Genomic DNA, 12202 nt, shown 5'->3' on the forward strand with positions numbered 1-12202 from the left:
AGCCACTCTCTCGATCCCCCTCCTCAACAGGATGGAGAAAATAAGATGGAAAAGCTCATGGGTAAAGACAAAGGCAGTGAGGTCTCTTACCAAGTACCGTCATGGGCAAAACACACTCAACTCCGGGAAAATGAGTTTATTGCCAATTAAAATAGAGTTGGATGGTGAGAAACACAGCAAAAAGTTAGAACAGCTTCCCCCAGCAGTCCCGTTCCCAGACTCCTTCATTCCCAACTCTTCCACTCTCCCCATCCCCAATGGGAGGTTGGAGAATGAAGGCTGTGATCAGTCCATAGCAGCTCCTCCTGCTTCTTGCCTGCTCCAGCATACATCCCTCCCATGGGATACAGTCCTTCACAAACTGCTCTGAGGGTAATTCCCAGGGGCTGCGGTCCTTTAGGATAAACCTGTTCCCTTGTGGGTCCTCCACAGGCTGCTGCTCCTGCCAAAGCCTGCTCCAGCATGAGCTCCATCCCATGAGGAATGGACCATGAGGTTCTCCATGGACTGCAGCATGGGTATGTGCTTGTACTGTGGTCCTCCATGGGCTGCAGGGTAATCACTGCTCTGGCCCCCTCCTCCCTCTCTGGCCTCGGTATTGGCCAGGCTGTTCCTCACACTTTTTTCTTCACTCCTCATTGCCCATGCAATGTTTTTGCCCTTAGAAGCATCTCATCGAGGCACTGCCAGTTTGGCTGGTGGGCTGACCTGTGCTGTGCTTCAGGGCCATTGTGGAACCGACTGTGAGCAGTACAAGCAGCCCCAGCCGCCTCCTGCAGACACCACTCCCACATCTTCCCAGTTCAGAGAAGGTACTGGGGAAAAAGGTGTTGATGAGAAAGGTATGTTTGCTCATTGCAATAACCAGTAATTTTACTTCTCTGTTATTTATTGTTACTGTTGGAGAGGGAACTGTTCAGTTGTGTAAGGGCAAGCTTAGACATATCGTAGAGTGGTTTGGGTTAGAAGGGACCTTTAGGATCATCTGGTTCCAGCCTCCATGTCATGGGCAGGGACACCCTCTACAAGACCAGGTTGCTCCAAGCCCCATCCAACTTGGCCTTGAACACTGCCAGAGATGGGACAGCCACAGCTTCTATGGGCAACCTGTGTCAGAGCCTCAGCACCCTCACAGTAAAGAACTTCTTTCTGGTATCTAATCTAAATCTTCCCTCTTTCAGTTTAAAGCCATTCCCCCTCGTCCTGTCCCTATATGCCCTTGCCAGAAGTCCCTCTCCAGATTTGTTGTAGCATCCCTTTATATATTATAATGTGTGACTTCCCTAGCCCCTATTTCTGTCATGCACTCAGGTTGCTGGATGAGGCAGGAGGACTGTGCTGTTCACAGAGTCAGAGCAGAGCAGTCGTAACGGCCTCCTGTGCTTTTTGGCCTTAAAAATCTATAAATTCATAAGCCTAACAGGAATGGTGCAGTGACTCATCCGCACGGCAATCAAGGTGTCACAGCAAATCAAAAGTTTCCACTGCTTCTTTGAGATGGGGATTCAGAGAAAATGTTGATGGTAATTAAAAGAATTGCTCATACAAGGCTGTGGAACTCTGGTGTGCCTCGTAAGGCATGTGTCTTATCTCCAAACTGTCTATGACTCCATCCTGGATAGTACATGCCTGCGCCCAGAGCGGTGGAGCAGGATGCAGCTTCCCAGAAAAGGGTGTGAAGGCACCGCACAGGGCTAGATTTGGCATTCAATTTCTTTCCTTAGTGTTCAGAGCTGTGACTTTATTCTCTCACAGGGAATCACCTGCTAGGATTATTTACTGGGAGTGCAGTACCTGTGCCTGATCTTCTTTACCCACTTCTGTTGATGCCTAAGAATTGATTAAATGATGGTAAATCACAGTCTCTGCTTTTGGCCACTGTTTTTGCGTTCTCAAAGAGCCTGAATTTCTAGCCAAACTGATTAGATAAGCTGCAGCTACATTGTTGCAGTTACATAGGATGTATGCTTCTCTTAAGAGCTGTTGGGTTTACACGTGAGCAGTAACTCCACGCAAAGTGATGTCTTTGTAATATATTCCTTTTTATCTCCTTGCCATGTTTTAGATCTCTGTGAAAACAAACTCCTTAGTAAGTTTTGTAGCAGCAATAAAATAATTTGCCTCAATGTCTCTCTATTAGATGTCACAACACACTTTTGTTTTTCCTCCTCATGTTTATGGGGAGATGGCAATGTGAGGAAAGATTAGTCAATCAGGCAAATGATCTGTTATTTCCCTTCTCTTTTCGTCTGTCCAAAAAAACCTGATGGGCTGTGATGCAAAGTGTCTCTAAGCAATGCATATAATGTATGCAGTTACTGCATGCTCAGCAGCCAAATGCAAACATTGCAGAGTAGAAACACAAGGTTTATCTAAAAATAAACAGAAAAGGAAACAGAAATCTGTACTTCAGATTCTACACACAAGCTGTTCAAACAGCCAGATCTTAATAGTAGATTTAAAAGTGTCAACAGCAATGGCCTTGGTTTTTTGCATGGTTAAAACTTGTCAGCAAATTCAGTCTTTTGAGTGATAATAACACTAAAAGGCTTACAACAAACTGTCCTTGGTGTGTTGCAGAAAAGGGAAAAACCTTACAGGAACAACAAGTATCTGTTGACCTGGGGGTCGGCGTGGAATCTTGGGTCACCTGTTGTAGGCTGAGAAGCTTATTGAAGAAAGAGCAAAATCCATGAAATCATTGCATTGCTTAACCATGCAGCAAAAGGTCAGAAGAGAACAGGCCTCTTCAGATTGTATTTAATAACTATGAAGATTTTGCTTGTAGTAGTCGCTTTGCAACACACAGTATTTTGCCCACCATCCTCCCTGCTCCTCTGAAAAATTTCCTCCGATCTAATCTGAAGGTAATCGCATAGTCATGAGCAACTTTCTTCATTTTTCAGCAAACCAGACAAAATTATTCTAAAAGCAAAATGCAGATTGTTTTGCTCCACATGTTTATTGACGGGCCAGGCTGCATCCATTCTGAAAGATGCAGGGATGGGACAGTAACAAATATGTGATGTATCCAAATATTGAACTATCCTCTGCTGCATTCCCGTAAATTGAAGTGACGACTGTTGCTGTTAAGGTTGGCTTTACACATATATTTTGCTGGTGTTGACATCTACTGGATAAATTCGCTACTGGCAGGAGGAATACTCTCTGTTTCAAAGAAGAAGAGAGTGCTGTTGCCTTCCTCTCGAGAAGCTTGCACTGCACAGCTATGTCTTGCAGAGTCATATATCCTCGCTGCTTCCTTTTTTGCTGTTTTCTTTTTGTTGTCTCCTGTTTCCAAAACTGTTGTGTGAACAAAAATTGAATTTAAAGATAGTAAATTGCAAGCGCGTTTGGGCAACAGGCTGATGAAACAGCTGTAGTCTTGCTTTCATAGACCTGAATTTTTCTGTTTTGCCCAAGGCAGTAAAGGGAAATTAGTTTATTAGTTTCACTTCTGTCACTGGTGAATATCATCCCCCCTCACAAAAATAACACTTTAATTCTGCTTGATTTGAAATAATTGACCGATCAGGAATGAGGCGTGTGAAGGGAGCTACCAAGACTGAATTGCACTGTAGGCCTGGAAGATCAATTATTTGGGAGGAGAGCTGAGATACTGCAGCCTTATATTACACCTGCCTGTTTATTACACTTGGCCTGAGGGGAAGGCAATGCACCATTCTGATCTGTTGCCTCGGAGAAGTACAGATGTAAAAGGAATGCAAAATAAGGGAACAGCAAGTTATTTTATTTTTATGTTAATACGTTTTGTATTGATATTGAGGACATTTGAGTAAATTCAGCTTCTAATTTATAGAACAACATATGTATTTTTCCTTCTTTCTATGCCAATATTCTTTGCTAAATTCAGTTTGGTTTTTTTTCTTTTTTAGCTTCCCAATAATACTTGTAGTGATTGACTGGTAGCAGCAGCACAAATACTTAGTAAAATTAGTCCCACTGGAAGATTACTCAGATGCTACAGCTCTTCTTCTTACTCCTCCTTCCTCTGTTCTTTCTGTCTATTTGAATGATTTCATTTTAAGAAAAACGACCTGAGGCACAGTAGAGAGAGAAAAAAAACAGAAGTTGCAGGAAAAAAACAACTGATGGACTTGTGCTTTGGTGAATCCATGGAACAGAAGTGAGGCCAGATGTTTCCTATACAGGCATTTGGCATATAAGAATCTCACTACAAGACTGCATATAGAGTTTTTGACAGCTGTGGTTGGATGAAAATGGATGATCGCTACTTGGGATAAATGCAAACATTTTGGCCAGTGCTTGCAAATCTAGGGGATTTAAAGTTGTATTCTTAACTAGGTTCTTGGTATTTTTAAATCTATATTAAGCAGGTGCTTTCCAAACATGATTTGATTTCTCTCTGTAATTTTTAAAGGTTCTACATCACCTAACATATCTTGAGAGGGGTATGGTGAGTGGTTCATGCTTCTGAGAAATGAGCTGATTCTCATTTGATCGTGTTATTTCTAAAGCAGCTAATTAAAAGCTTCAGACCTCTGGCTTAGAGAAGGTAGGTTGCTGATTTACTGCATTCAACAAACAGTCTTCATCCAGCAGTTGAAAAGCTAAAACATGAGTCACTGGTGGCAGTTTTAAGTGAGAAGCAAGAAAGGGTGAAAGAAGAAGTGATAACAGGGATAGCTTTTAAGAGGCTGAGGAGCGAGCTGAGAAGTGGTTAACTTTGATACTGGGACTGGTATTAATTCATTAGGATGGTGGGACTGTCCCTCTAATTCTTGAAGCATTGCCTTTTAAAACAAAGCAAAAATAGCAAGGGGATGTAAGTGATACTTACTCTATTGAACCAACTGAAAATAAAATCAATCCATTTTATGAAACGTGGTTAGACCACAAGAGGTGATGAGCTGTGACTGCAGATGGGCAGATAATGTGGGCTCTGGCCAACTTCAGTGACATGCATTGCACCAGGAAGGGAACATTTAGATTTGAAAGTCTCAAGTGTTTGCCAGGTGACCAGAAGTCCAATATTTCCAGCCAGGAAAGGGGGCATCTGGTACTAATGCTACAGGTGCCAGAAACTGGAAAACCTATAGTTATTCCTCTGGATATAAGGAAATTGCATAGTCTCTGGATATTCTGTTTCTTATTGCAGGATTGGGATAAACCGCACTGTCCCTCCTCAGCGTGAAGGGAATCATGTTAAAGCCTCAGAGGTTCATGGATCCATGTTGATATGGACTGTGCTAGTCTAATGTGCAGTAGATTTAATGTTTCTTGTTTTTTTTTTTTCTTCTGAAGCATTTTGCATCTAATAATCACTTTTTGTATACCAGATGCTTAGTGACTGTTTCATGCTGTAATTGTATGTGTGATCATGATTTTGGAGAGATATAGATGTCTCCTTTTAACAAAATGTGTATCAGAAAACTGTGTGCTCAGAGGTCATTGATCCTGGAAGAGAAATTTTATTACTTCCCTGGTTTTAGCTGAAGCTTTTTAAATGTGAAGAGTAGTAGGGGTAGGATGACCCAAAAATAGCTCCAAGAAGGAATTTTGAAGTACAGTTTCTTTATTATACAGTTTTGCAGCGAAACGCGTGATCCAGAGAGCTTACGCTGGAAAATATGCTGCATTTAACCCTCTCATTGTCAAAGAGCTTTCTCCTCTAATAGTTTTGACTGATTGATTGGTCTTCCCCAAGGGCTGGAAAACTGAGAAGGGCAGTAAATCAAAGGAAATTTCTCCTGCCTTGCCCAAATGTAATTTGAAGACCTAGTCCCCTCCTCCTCGCTTCCACAAGAAACAGCCCCAAAAGAGTGAAGATCCTGTTAATTAAATTTTGTGAGATCTAATTTGTGACATTTGGCAACACTGACAGTAGCTTATTTTACATTTCTGCTTTATTAACTATGAAGTCTTAGGCAAGATTAGGTATGTCAGGTCCTGGCAACCACTTAATGGATTCTGAGAAGATGGCCCGTTTCCCCCAAAGAAATCTGGTCGTGTCCCTGTTCCCCCTTCTCTCCCCGACCAGCACCTTTGGACCCTGGCCACTGGCTGACATGTAGCCTGCCCCAGTGCTGAGAGTCAGGGTGCTGGCCACTGGTCCTGCTATGTGAGTCTGCACAAACCCTCCACAAACCAGCCTTTAGCATAGCAGCTATTGGCATTATTTTTCTTTTGTTTGCTTTTCATGCTAATGAGATAATTTAATTAGGGAAGTCAATGTTTTGGGCAGTGTTTTGCAAGCAGGAGTGTTGCAAAGGAATGTTATGTTTTTCTCTCTCCCCATTTTTAACAAGGCTGGGTTCCAGACAGTGCCGGCCACCCGGGACTCTGTAGAGATATCTGAGGAAGTTATTATGCCTTTGTGTAAAGTTCTGGTGGATTTTCATTTAGAAAACTGCTATGCAACATTTAAGTCGCGTTGCTGCAGATGGAGCTTGGAAAGCCCAAGAACCTGCAGCAAACTGCAGCTAGAATTGATTTTTGGGAACAGAGGGTGGTGAGGGTTGAGTTCTGCTCTGGGCTTTTGAGGGGGAAGGTGGTTTGCAACAAGCCAATGGGGAGAGCCAGGTAAAGTGGGAGATCCTACCAGTAAAAGCCTGAAGAGAGAGGAATGGAATTAGGAATTTTCTACAGATACATATCCCGAACAGTCTATTTTGACGTATTTTCTATCAATTTGTAATTGACAGTAAGTGCACCTAAGGATGTGGATAAAGGCCATTTCAAAATAGTCCAGGATTCTTGGACTTAGAGAGCTGGGGTTGTTCAGCCAGGAGCAGAGAAGGCTTCAGGGAGACCTTAGATCAGCTTCCAGTATCTAAGAGGGGCTGACAAGAAATCTAGAGAGGGACTTTCTGCAAGGGCCTCAAGTGGCAAGACAAGGGGGAATGGCTTTAATCTGAAAGAGGGAAGATTTAGATTAGATACTAGAAGAAAGTTCTTTCCTCTGAAGGTGGTGAGGCCCTGGCACAGGTTGCCCAGAGAAGCTGTGGCTTCCCCATCTCTGGCAGTGTTCAAGGCTGGGTTGGATGGGGCTTTGAGCAACCTGGTCTAGTGGAAGATGTCCCTGCCCATGGCAGGGGGTTGGAACTGGATAAGTTTTAAGGTCCCTTCCAACACAAACTACTCTATGATTTTGTGATGGGGACTTCCCCAGAAGGAAACCACTGCACCTGCTGTAAACCCCATAACTTCATGTATGTCTGGATGTCACATGCAGCAGGGTTCAAGATGGGACTGGTCTTCATCTGTTCAAAAAGTGTGAGCAGCAGGACCACAACACCTCTGGCCCTCAGTGAATTTTTCTCACCCTAGCAATGCTTAGGATCAGTGAATTGCAGGATGTGTTATCTATTCCACTCAAGTTGCTAAGGGATTAGCATTTGAAAGCAAATGACGAAATATAGGAAATGATCATATTGAAGATAATTTCCAAGAAGCTTAATAATAAAACATACACATGCAGATATTTTAACAGTTCTTTCTTTAGGAGGATCATATTCTCGCAACTTGGAGAGAAAGAAACCAGACTGGTAAGGTATAGTGTCACTCTCACTGTGGCTATTTTTTGTTACTGTTGTTCAGTTGGATAGGTCTAGTTTACCTGTTCACTTATCCAAAGAGATTTCCATATGCATTGTAAGTACTCAGAAATAGTAAGTGTACATGCTTTCCTACAGTATTTTAAGACAGAGAACCGAAAGAGTATTTAAGACACAGAACAGAAAGTCTCATTTATGTGCCCTGCGTAGTGAACACTGTCCTGAGGAGACACTGTTGTGTTGCCTTTTTTTTAATACGTCCCAAAGCATTACCTCTTCCAGCATATAGTTGGAAAATTAAATCCTATATAATCTCTTAAATCTGCTGCTCCTTTATCACTTGCAGGGGTAGGATTTGGGCTTTTTTTCTTTTTTCTGCTTTTTTTTTTTTTTGCTTTTTTTTTGGGGGGGGGGAGGGGAGGAGAGATCTGATTGTAGCAAAGCAGCTCAAGTCTTGCCTTGTCTTGGGTCTTACAAGAGCTTTATAACTGTTTACAGGACTAAATCAAGGGTTTACAAAAGTAGACCTTGCTTGATAATAAAGTTGTTTCCTTGTCCCTCAAATATTTTTGGTTTATCTTCCTACCCAGCTGCTTGTAGTTCAGCTTTACAGAATCTCTTGATTGGATTCCTGCTGCCTTTTGTCTAACAAAGGAGCCTTTCAATGAAGTCACCCAAATGGAAAAAAAAGAAGTTCAGTAAAAATTGTGCAAATGGATTAGTCAGATCTATGTAGGCTTATAACAGTGATTCCATATGGGTTGAAGAAGGTCTTTGTAGGTTATAAATAATGCTGAGCTCTAATAAAACATTTTGTTTTCCACATTTCCTAAGTGAAGAGCAGCTCCTGAAGCTGCAAGGTCTACTGTTACCCTACTTTATTTTTTCTTAAAGACTCATTTACATGTGTGTATTATGGGTGCATGTATGACCTTACTATTGTGTTATATCCAGAATTTATTGTGACATTGATGTATTTCAGTGTGATTTTGGTGCCTTGTGCATAAATTATGTCTTCAGTCCTGTGCTCAGGAAGAGGTGATTGTGTCAGTATGCTCTGATAAAACTGCATCCAGTGACGTTTTCCCTGCAGCGTATATCTGAAATCATTCAAGCTTAGGTACTTAGACATCTTCTTTATCAGTTACAGTTCTTCATGCTAGATCTGATTACAGCAAATCTTTCTTTTCTTCCTCATCTTTTTTTTTTTTTTTTTTTTTTGGTGTGGATTTCATAAAATACTTAGGCTTTACATGCACTTAACTGCTTTTGAAGCTCTCTAATAGACTGTTTTATCTGTGCTGCCATTCATCCAGTCTGAAAACACATAGGGCTATTTAACTGCTTATTTTAATGTTACAGACTCTTTCTTTCTTATTTTCTTCCATTTCCCTAATGGCCATGTATCTACTTCCGTTGCTCTGTCTCCCAGCCTCTCTCGCTGATCGTATTTCTCTAATGTTATTATTTAAAAGGTAAATTTAGAAACAAATGCTTACCCAGGAAAAATTTAAATTAAAAGGTTGACCTTTATTTTTGAAGTCACTTAATGAAGTTGACTAATAGTCTAAGAAATCTGATTCTCTATCTTCAGACTGGCTGAAAGCCTGGTTTTCTTTATATTTATATCTGCGAGGACAGGCATTTTAAGGAGACCTTGACTAGATAAGCATGGAGAGCAGGGAAAAAGCTGCTCTAAGGCTCGAGCCGGACTGTCATTTAGAACAACATGAATAGGAAGCATTTTTTTCTGCAGAACAGTGAGTGCTTTGGGCTTGGGGGAAAAAGGGTTGTGTTTAAATGTATCAAGCATAAAATGGAATGTTAACCACTTAAGTTTAATAAATCTGCAGCAATGATCTGTTTGAACCTGGTAAGAGGCCTGTAGTTAGCATGCTGCTATCTCAAATGCCTCTGGTGGTTTTCTTGCCTTCGTGTATGTGTGTGGAAGCGAGGAACAAAGGAGCTTGCATAAGAGATGTGGTGAAAACTGAGTACCAGGAGGAAGGTGGGTTTTCAGCTAAGAAGGTAGGAAGATTTCCAAATGGCCAAAGTGTTCAGGGTAACTTTGGAGGCTGGCTGTAGGCACCTCTGTAGGTTCCTGACATTTTAGTCCTGAAGACGCTCATGTTCTGTGGAAAAACTTGCTCAAATTTTGTTGTTGAGCAGGCTGCTTGTTTGAGACGTTTCTAAAACTCCTGGTCATACATAAAATTATTTTCTCTAGCAGGGGTACTCTCACATATTACTTTCCCTCAGGAGTGATAGATTTAAAGTAATTTCTTTTTACGGTCTTTCTCACCTGGCCTTGAAGGACTGGGGAAGATGCCTGTCACAATACTCAAAAGGGCTTTCAGTATTGTTTCATTAGTCTGTTACTCTTCCCTGTTCTACCTTCACAAGCCCATCTTGCTGTAAAATAAATTATGGAGGAAAGGGTCCTGTGCATGTATAATCTTCGTGCCTGGCTCCAGAGCACTTTGCATGACCCTTCTCTGAAACCGAGAAGGCTGTCTGTGTATTGGTATGATTTTTGCAACTCATACAGCAGATGCAGTCTCTGGGGACTGAGATAGGCATTTTGTTGGCTTTGCCATATCACTAAATCTCATCTCAGATTTGTCATGGGATTTTTATTTTCCTCTGGTTGCTCGATCTCTCTTCTTTGGCTTTTAGCGTTTTCCACAGCCCTACCTTAATACTAGTTTGATCTCCTTTTTGCTTTGAATTTATCAGTTCATCCAGTAACAACTATGGGTTTCTCTTCTTTTTAGCAGAGTGCGGGGGGGTTCAGTCTAAAAGAGTTTTTGTTCCTTTTGGCTGCACAATAAATTCATTTTGATTCCATGTGACAAACAGGAACACATGTTTCCTTTCTAGTTGAGATTAAAGTTGCCCGGCTACTCCACTGATTATGTCTTGAGTAGAGAATGAGGGAAAGCCTGTCTCATTGCCTTTACCACCTTCACAAGATAGTATGTCAGCTGAATTAGCTGTACAGTGGTTTTCAGCACTAACAGCATGCAGTATGCCTCCTCCTGGATTTCTATTCTGAGTTACACAAATCGTACATTCTTGCTGTTGCTGGTTATATCTGTGTTGTGTGTTTATGGTTCTGATGTACGGTGGATGTATCTAATACAGCTTTAAGCTTATCTGATCAAGAACTAACTTCTGGACGAGGCAGTTGGGAGCTTCGTGTTTGCTGAAAAATCGGCCCCAGAACTGAGGTTTGTAGATCTGTAACTGGCCAAGGCTTAGCTGGGACTGTAACTTAAGTGCAGGCAGCACTGGCAGTTCTGCAAGTCTGAAGAACAAGATGAAAACCTTCTTTCTCTTCCTCAGTGCTGTTTAGGTGGACCTAAAGAGAACCCTCTCCACTCCGTCTCCCCAACAGAAAGGGGTTTTTGTTGTTGTTTATTCTTAAAAAAAGAAAAAATCCAAAAGAATCCATCCATGTCTAGATAATTTTAGCCTAAAATCATGTATTCTGGAACTGGTATCAGCTGGATTAGGATGAAAACATTCATGCATTTTTGATTGCAGTGACTGCTGTCCTCCATGCTGTTCGTGTGTGGTTTCCACTGGCCTCTGTCACTGCCATTTCTCAAGATGGTTTATGCTGCCCTGTGTCAAGTTCTCTGCAGAGGAATGTGATGATTATGCTTGGCTCAGGACGCTTTGTTGGAGAAGTTTTTCTTTATGAGTACAAAATATGTTTAAAGCATTATTATTATGATCGTTGACAAAAATAGTCTAGACAAAGCATAAACTCTGGATCCAAAAATACATTGAAAAATTAGCTAGCCTGTTCACAAACCATTTCTTACCTCACCCAGCAGCTATTTATGAGAACATTTTATATTGGTTCTAATTTTATACAATTAATAGCAAGCACTAGCAGCTGAATACTCATTTATTAGATAGTTATCCCCTCCGGTTTTTCTGCACATCTTGTTGCTGTCAGATATCTTTGTACCCAGCCAAAAATGACATGTTGAAGCAAGCAGGGTATCTTTAATGCAGTGCATAGAAAAATCTGTGACGTTCAGCCTTGGCTTTTGTTTTTTATTGGAAATAACATGAAATACAGTAGCTGGATAAAGAAGTGAATTTGCTTGTGAAGAGGGGGTTGAGTTTTAAGTAAACTTCTTAATGCGTGGTTTAGTCACAGGCTTTTTTCCTGCTTGTTATTGACGTAATTGCCTGTCAGTCTCATCTGATAGTAGAATTGCTGGGGGCATGGTGTCTTGGATCATGTGGCAAAAACTGCTAGCTATTGACTTATGTGCATGTGTGCATCTGCTCTCCGCTGAATTAAATGTCAGATATACTCGAGCGTGTGGGTGGGAGGGGGATATATGATTTGGTTCTCTCTGGTTGCCTTGTCAAAAAGTACACTAACACAGCTAATGGAGATCCTTGAGCTTGTGAGGAGAAGGGCATTCCATTGACATCCCCCATCCAAAGAGTCAAAAAAGATAGCTTCATTCAGTGGTGGAGACCATGTGGATTTAAAAAGAAGTTTTTCCAAAGGCAAGGAATAATAAAGGATATTTTTGAAATTGCAGCTTGCAATTCGTAGTCTCCCTTTTTGCCTGGCTTTTCAAAAGGTTCATGAAACTAAAGGAAGAGAAGTTATACCTGTGGAATTTCTAACCTTT

The 12202-nt window shown here is 41.4% G+C and overlaps 1 protein-coding gene across 7 annotated transcripts in view; it reads left to right on the forward strand.

The window, feature by feature from the left end:
- The window catches only part of KLHL29 (kelch like family member 29), a 411401-nt gene that overhangs the window by 141490 nt on the left and 257709 nt on the right, over nt 1-12202 (forward strand). Inside the window, exons 2-3 of one of the 7 annotated variants that reach the window (XM_065681730.1) lie at nt 433-518; nt 666-842. The exons of the other annotated variants lie outside the window; for them this stretch is intronic. Coding sequence (XP_065537802.1) covers nt 834-842 — 9 coding nt within the window. The 5' untranslated portion in view covers nt 433-518; nt 666-833. The remainder of the gene's footprint in view (nt 1-432; nt 519-665; nt 843-12202) is intronic. 7 annotated transcript variants of the gene reach the window in all.

The sequence above is a fragment of the Lathamus discolor genome, chromosome 5, assembly GCF_037157495.1.
Source record: "Lathamus discolor isolate bLatDis1 chromosome 5, bLatDis1.hap1, whole genome shotgun sequence".
In the NCBI taxonomy this organism is placed as follows: Eukaryota; Metazoa; Chordata; class Aves; order Psittaciformes; family Psittacidae; genus Lathamus; species Lathamus discolor.